Source organism: Tursiops truncatus, chromosome 13 (genome assembly GCF_011762595.2).
Source record: "Tursiops truncatus isolate mTurTru1 chromosome 13, mTurTru1.mat.Y, whole genome shotgun sequence".
NCBI lineage: Eukaryota > Metazoa > Chordata > Mammalia > Artiodactyla > Delphinidae > Tursiops > Tursiops truncatus.
The window spans coordinates 1,153,418-1,161,259 of record NC_047046.1 but is presented as its reverse complement, the minus strand read 5'-3'; the positions used below and the strand labels follow the sequence as shown (position 1 = coordinate 1,161,259).

Below are 7,842 nucleotides of genomic sequence, written 5' to 3'. Positions count from 1 at the left end.
TATGAAAGTATTTTCTTACGGAGAATTTCAAACAAGTACAGAAACAGAGCCTGGTGTAATAGTCACACACGCAGTGCTAGCATCCAGCGCCCGTGGCCGACGCAGGACACATCTTAGAATTCTCAGTCCAGCCCACCCCCAGGATATTCTGAAGCAGATCCCAACATCATGGCATTTTATCCATCAGTGTGATCGCACTTATCTCCAAAAGATAAGGGCCGTTCTTAACATAACCACGGTAAAATAGTTAATATTGACTCTCCCAGCAAAGTGTGCTTTCCACCCCGTGTTATATCTTTGTTTGGGGCTTGTTAGGAAGGTAGACCTCAGCGCACCACGTACAGTGCAAGTGCATGGCGTTGCATAATCAACACAGAGAGTGATTTTGCCCCCTTTTCATTCTGACTTATAAAATATCACTTTGCTAACATTTAACATCTTGGGGTGTGCTGTGTAGCTTGAGAGATTATTGACGAGAGATGATTATATGTCAGAGATTATATGTCAGAGATTATTTACCAGCTTCAAGTCACACTTGGGTTTGGAACCGTGAAATGCTGAAAGTAGAGAAGCCCGGGGGGCGGGGGCAGCTGGGTGAGCTCACCTCCACAGTTACAGCCACATCAGAACCTGCCTTCGGTAACCTAGATCCACTTCCCTCTCAGAGTCAGCCCGTTTGCACTGCACTTGACATTGCCCTTCGCTGTGGTTTACTTGAATAGCTTTCATCAGTAATAACACATGGTTTTTAAAAATAAAGTATCTCATTACAACCAGTTAGGTGTTGTTAGGAGCCATTTGCCATAGTCTGAGGACGCAGGGACTCAGTGAGTGCTGAGTAGACGGGGGAAGGGGAAGAAGATTGTTTCCTTTGGGGCCTTTGTATTTCTCTTCAATTAAAATTTCCAAATATTCTAGGAGAGAAAAATTGAACCACCTAAATTTTTGTTACACTAGGTTTAAGATTTTCTTAAAGGTGCAGAGAATAGTCTGACATAACGCCTAGCACAAAGTAGGCACCCAGTCAAACGTTTGCTGAATAAAGGAACAGTTTCTGCAGCTTGCTTTTGTAAGAAAAGATTACCTTCTATGGTTGGGATTTTTTAGAAGTACCTTTTAATAGTGGAGTCCCATCATATGCTTACTTCTGCAAACTCAGCAATGTGCTGAGCCCAGAAAAAAAAGGAAAACACCAACAAAAATTGACCATTTGCCCATAGAGTGACCCCAGCTGGCACTCAGTGTGTGCATCCTGACGTGGCCCGAGATGGAGCCGGTGCTCTGCCTTCCCCTCCATCGGGCTCAGCACGTGTGATGTCCTCTTAAATGCCCTCTGACATCACAGGCACTGCCTGCGGCCCCTAGAACCTCCCTCTGCGTAAGATGTGGCTCCACTCAGGACATTGCTCCACCAGCTGGTGCTCATGTGGATGGTGGGGCCCGTGTAGATTTCTGCTCTGTGCTTCCAGTTACTTAAAAATGTATTACCATTTTCACCTTTTCTCAATAGCTTCATTTGCTCCAATAAGCTTTGCAATCAAGGCCAAAGAAAATGATCTACTTCCCCTGGAAAAAAATCGTGTTAAGCTAGATGATGACAGTGATGATGATGAAGAAAGCAAAGAAGCCCAAGAAAGTTCTAGTAGTGCTACAAACACTAACCCGGCAGTTGCCCCACCCTGTGTAGTTGTTGAGGAGAAGCGGCCTCAACTTACCCAGGAGGAGCTAGAAGCAAAGCAAGGTTTGTCAATATGTTTTAAACTTCTTAAAAGAAAAGTGCATAAATACAAGATTAACCTACTAAGGCAAAACTACGAGACTGCCAGCTGGAGTCTCCAGCCTTCGGAGATCAGAACCACTGCGGAGCCGCGGGCTGCTTTGGCTCAGCTGAGAAGCTCTCTGTGGAGTGAGGAGCGCTGCTGTTCCTTAAGCTCAGATGCAGTGCCCTCGGCGATGTGTTTTCAGAGGGTCAGCTGAGGGTGGCCGAGAAGGCTTTAATGGCAGCCTTGGGGCAAATGCTCAGCCTGTGCGCCCAGCTCGGGGTAATGTTCCGAGCTGGGAGACGCCTCTTTGCGAGGCCATCTCCCTGCAGAACCATCGGACCCTTGAAGGTGCTGGGGCCCAAGCTGGTTTTCAGGCTGTGGCTCGTCTTCAGGGGTCACGGTGTGGCCACCGCTTGCCTCTGACGCATGGCTAGCAGTGTTTGTGGGGAACGTCTTGTCGTGTTCTGTCCCTCCTCCAAAATAAGTTCTGTTCTGCTCTCACTAAAGTAGTGAATTAACAGTTGCGTTTGCAGTATTTATCTATTCTAACTGGTTTTGTGAATGAATTTTTCTTTGTATACACAAACAGATCACGCAACATTGATGGAAGGTAATTCTTTAACCATAGGATGCCCTGCTCTCGGGAACTAGCATTGTGCTGCTCCCCCCGAGCACACTTGTGTTCGTGCATGTGTACCTAGATCTGCATTTATTGCGTGTGGACTGGACAGTGTGTCAGGTCATTTGGGATAAAACACTTTTCACGGTGCTCCTTACCTGGTAATTTGGGCACATGTTTATGAGAACCATTCCGAGGTTTTCATCATTTCAGGTTTCACTGCTGTGGAATCCCAACAACTTTCTGACTTTGATTTGGAATGTAAAATGTGAGAAGTACCAATAGCGAAAGCATTGTAAACTAATGCTCTGAGAATTGTTTGCCTGATTTGTTGGCCTTTCCTGAAACCTGTATCATATTCACGTTTTAAAATAACTGCATTATATTTCACGACCCTTTTACTGCCCATGGAAATTAAGATAGCAATATATTTATACAGTACTGCTTGCTCTAAACATCTTTTTTTCTGTTTATTCCTTAAGCAAAGCAAAAGTTGGAGGACCGACTGGCAGCTGCTGCCAGGGAAAAGCTTGCCCAGGCGTCTAAGGAATCAAAGGAGAAGCAGCTTCAAGCGGAACGTAAAAGGAAGGCAGCTTTATTTTTACAAACCTTAAAAAATCCTCTGCCAGAAGCAGAAGTCGGGAAAGTGGAAGAAAATCCTTTCAGCGTCGAGGTGAGTTAAACAAGAGTCCACGTCTGTGTTCTGGGCAAAGCGTGGTTGGTAAAAGCACCTGAGTGTGGGTTCCTCCGGCCGCTCAGCGCTCGAGCCTGCGTGAAGGCTGTGAGCAGACCCCGCCCTTCTGCCACGGGGGATCGCGTGCTTTTCCGGGCAGACCTCGGAGATACCGTGGTTTCAGTTCCAGACCATAGCAGCGAAGCAAATCACATGCACTTCTTGGTTTCCCAGTGTGTATAAGAGTTATGTTTACATTATACTGTAGTCTATTAAGTGTGCAATAGCATTATGTCTGAAAAATATATACATACCTCAATTTAAAAACCCTTTATTGCTAAAAAATGCCAACCATCATCTGAGCCTTCAGCGAGTGGTAATCTTTTTGCAATAGTAACATCACTGATCACAGATCTAATAATGAAAAAGTTTGAAACATTACGAGAATTACCAACATGTGACACAGAGACATGAAATAAGCAAGTGCTCTTGGGAAGGTGGCCCTGATAGACTTGATCGATGCAGAGTTGCCACAAACCTTCAATTTGTAAAAAAAAACAAACAACGACAACAAAAAAAAACGCGGTATCTGTGAAGTACAATAAAATGAGGTCTGTCTGTACTGTATAGCTGGGGTCAGTAAGAACCTGATGAAAACTCCCTGAGTGCACATGCACACCAAATACTGGGTGCAGTGTCACAGACACGGACCTTTGGGCCCAGGCTGGGAGCCTGTGCTTCGTGATGAGCCTCCCAGGAGCTGCAGGACAGCTTCGGCTGTGAGGGCCGCCTCGGGCCTGGACAGACTCACCAGAGCAGTGAGGCTCCTGCCACAGCAGTGGCCCTTGAGCTCACACTGACGGCCAAGAACCTTACTCAGGGGTCTGTGTTAATAGCAGCACTTTAATTAAAAAGAAAAGTAAGATATGGTTACCGTCGTCTTCTCTTAAAAGGGTCAGATGCTCACAACTCTTTCCTAAGCTGTAGAACCACAGCTTAGTCCCCGGCCCATTTCCTCCCTTCACATGGCAGTGGGGCGTGGGGCGTTGGGCTGCTCAGAACACGGCCTGCCCCGCTTCTCCAGGGGTCCCCAAACGTCTTTCGCAGCTGCCTTTTTCCTGTAACGTAGAACGGGCGCTGCGCGTTTTTTACTTTAATTATGTTGACATTTCTGAGCGTCTAAGGCCGTTACTAAAAACTGATTTTTGCTGCATGTAGCCACTGGTTTATTTGTTTCTCCATGGAAAGCAGCATTCTAAGTTCAGATTTTCAGCATTCTGTTGAAGGTCGAATCAGCTTTCTCACCTCAGGAGTCAGTCTGAAATTCAAATCTGGCAGGAGACCTCAAAAATGGTAGCTGGATCAGGCTGGGGAGCACGAATGCCAGCTTCCGTGAGAGCCTGTGGACTGTGGGCTGCGCGCTGGCAGACTGGGCGCGCTTGCCATCCTCCTGGGCCCCCGGCCACCTGCTGGAGCACCGGCCTGGCCGCCTCCGTGCTTCCCTGTGCTGCTTCCGGAGGCGGCCGCCTGGGGAGGCCAAAGGCAGGCGGGCCCAGAAAAGCACCTGCAGTCATGCCCTGGCTTTGGGAGCACCTCTGCGCCAGGGCAGTGATGAAAACATGCAGCCACTATAACCGCCACAGATAGAAAAGGGGGGAGAGGCAGAGTACAGAACAGCTCCACGTTTATGGCTGCAGCTGTAAAAACGCGCATATAGTGTGGGCAGGCAGGGAACTTAAGAAGGTGAGGGAGCTGCCACATGGGAGGGGTGTGAGTGGACTACTTTAATTTCCTTTATTGTTTTGATGTCATTTGCGCAGGGAATATAGGGCTTAATTAAAAGGTATCTGCATACATAGATACTGTAACCCATTATGTTACATGGTTGCATCTATATTTTCTAATAAAACTGTGGGCTTTTTGTTTGTTTTGGGTTTTTTTAATATCTATATTGGAGTATAATTGTTTTACAATGCTGTGTTAGTTTCTGCTGTATAACAAAGTGAATCAGCTATACATATATCCCCATATCTCCTCCCTCTTGCGTCTCCCTCCCACCTTCCCTATCCCACCCCTCTAGGTGGTCACAAAGCACCGAACTGATCTCCCTGTGCTATGCAGCTGCTTCCCACTAGCTATCTATTTTACGTTTGGTAGTGTATATATGTCCATGCCACTCTCTCACTTCATCCTTGCTTATACCCTTCCCCCTCCCCGTGTCCTCAAGTCCATTCTCTACATCTGCGTCTTTATTCCTGTCCTGCCCCTAGGTTCTTCAGAACCCTTTTTTTTTTTTTTAGATTCCATATATATGTGTTAGCATACGGTATTTCTTTTTCTCTTTGTGACTTACTTCATTCTGTATGACAGACTAGGTCCATCCACCTCACTACAAATAACTCAGTTTGGTTTCTTTTTATGGCTGAGTAATATTCCATTGTATATATGTACCACATCTTCTTTATCCGTTTGTCTGTTGGTGGGCATTTAGGTTGTTTCCATGTCCTGGCTTTTGTAAATAGTGCTGCAGTGAACATTGGGGTGCATGACTCTTTGAATTATGGTTTTCTCAGGGTTTATGCCCAGGAGTGGGATTGCTGGGTCGTATGGTAGTTCTATTTTTAGTTTTTTAAGGAACCTCCATACTGTTCTCCATAGTGGCTGTATCAGTTTACATTCCCCCCAACAGTATAAGCGGGTTCCCTTTTCTCCATACCCTCTCCAGCATTTATTGTCTGTAGATTTTTTGATGATGGCCATTCTGACCGGTGTGAGGTGACACCTCATTGTAGTTTTGATTTGCATTTCTCTGATAATTAGTGATGTTGAGCATCCTTTCATGTGTTTGTTGGCAGTCTGTATATCTTCTTCGGAGAAATGTCTATGTAGGTCTTCTGCCCATTTTTGGATTGGGTTGTTTGTTTTTTGGATATTGAGCTGCATGAGCTGCTTGTGTATTTTGGAGATTAATCCTTTGTCAGTTGCTTCGTTTGCAAATATTTTCTCCCATTCTGAGGGTTGTCTTTTCATCTTTTTTATGGTTTCCTTTGCTGTGCAAAAAGCTTTTAAGTTTCATTAGGTCCCATTTGTTTATTTTTGGTTTTATTTCCGTTACTCTAGGAGGTGTTGTCAAAAAGGATCTTACTGTGATGTATGTCATAGAGTGTTCTGCCTATGTTTTCCTCTAAGAGTTTTATAGTGTCTGGCATTACATTTGGGTCTTTAATCCATTTTGAGTTTATTTTTGTGTATGGTGTCAGGAAGTGTTCTAATTTCTTTCTTTTACATGTAGCTGTCCAGTTTTCCCAGCACCACTTACTGAAGAGGCTGTCTCTTCTCCACTGTATATTCTTGCCTCCTTTATCAAAGATAAGGTGACCATATGTGTGTGGGTTTATGTCTGGGCTTTCTATCTTGTTCCATTGATCTATATTTCTGTGTTTGTGCCAGTACCATACTGTCTTGATTACTGTAGCTTTGTAGTACAGTCTGAAGTCAAGTAGCCTGATTCCTCCAGCTCCGTTTTTCTTTCTCAAGATTGCTTTGGCTATTCGGAGTCTTTTGTGTTTCCATACAAATTGTGAAAGTTTTTGTTCTAGTTCTGTGAAAAATGCCATTGGTAGTTTGATAGGGATTGAATTGAATCTGTAGATTGCTTTGGGTAGTAGAGTCATTTTCACAATGTTGATTCTTCCAATCCAAGAACATGGTATATCTCTCCATCTATTTGTATCATCTTTAATTTCTTTCATCAGTGTCTTATAATTTTCTGCATACAGGTCTTTTGTCTCCTTAGGTAGGTTTATTCCTAGATATTTTATTCTTTTTGTTGCAGTGGTAAATGGGAGTGTTTTCTTGATTTCACTTTCAGGTTTTTCATCATTAGTGTATAGGAATGCCAGAGATTTCTGTGCATTAATTTTGTATCCTGCTACTTTACCAAATTCATTGATTAGCTCTAGTAGTTTTCTGGTAGCATCTTTAGGATTCTCTGTGTATAGTATCATGTCATCTGCAAACAGTGACAGCTTTACTTCTTCTTTTCCGATTTGGATTCCTTTTATTTCCTTTTCTTCCCTGATTGCTGTGGCTAGAACTTCCAAAACTCTGTTGAATAAGAGTGGTGAGAGTGGGCAACCTTGTCTTGTTCCTGATCTTAGTGGAAATGCTTTCAGTTTTTCATCATTGAGGACGATGTTGGCTGTGGGTTTGTCATATATGGCCTTTATTATGTTGAGGAAAGTTCCCTCTCTGCCTACTTTCTGGAGAGTTTTTATCATAAATGGGTGTTGAATTTTGTCGAAAGCTTTCTCTGCATCTATTGCGATGACCATATGGTTTTTCTCCTTCAATTTGTTAATATGGTGTATCACATTGATTGATTTGCGTATATTGAAGAATCCTTGCATTCCTGGAATAAACCCCACCTGATCATGGTGTATGATCCTCTTAATGTGCTGTTGGATTCTGTTTGCTAGTATTTTGTTGAGGATTTTTGCATCTATGTTCATCAGTGATATTGGCCTGTAGTTTTCTTTCTCTGTGACATCCTTGTCTGGTTTTGGTATCAGGGTGATGGTGGCCTTGTATAATGAGTTTGGGAGTGTTTCTCCCTCTGCTATATTTTGGAAGAGTTTGAGAAGGGTTGGTGTTAGCTCTTCTCTAAATATTTGATAGAATTCGCCTGTGAAGCCATCTGGTCCTGGGCTTTTGTTTGTTGGAAGATTTTTTATCACAGTTTCAATTTCAGTGCTTATGATTGGTCTGTTCCTATTTTCTATTTCTTC

General features: G+C 43.9%; 1 protein-coding gene across 3 annotated transcripts in view; it reads left to right on the top strand.

The window, feature by feature from the left end:
• The window catches only part of SFSWAP (splicing factor SWAP), an 82,213-nt gene that overhangs the window by 43,283 nt on the left and 31,088 nt on the right, over positions 1-7,842 (top strand). For all 3 annotated transcript variants that reach the window (XM_019942391.3, XM_019942356.3, XM_019942375.3), the window contains 2 exons: positions 1,511-1,741; positions 2,865-3,055. In XM_019942391.3, coding sequence (XP_019797950.1) covers positions 1,511-1,741; positions 2,865-3,055 — 422 coding nt within the window. The remainder of the gene's footprint in view (positions 1-1,510; positions 1,742-2,864; positions 3,056-7,842) is intronic.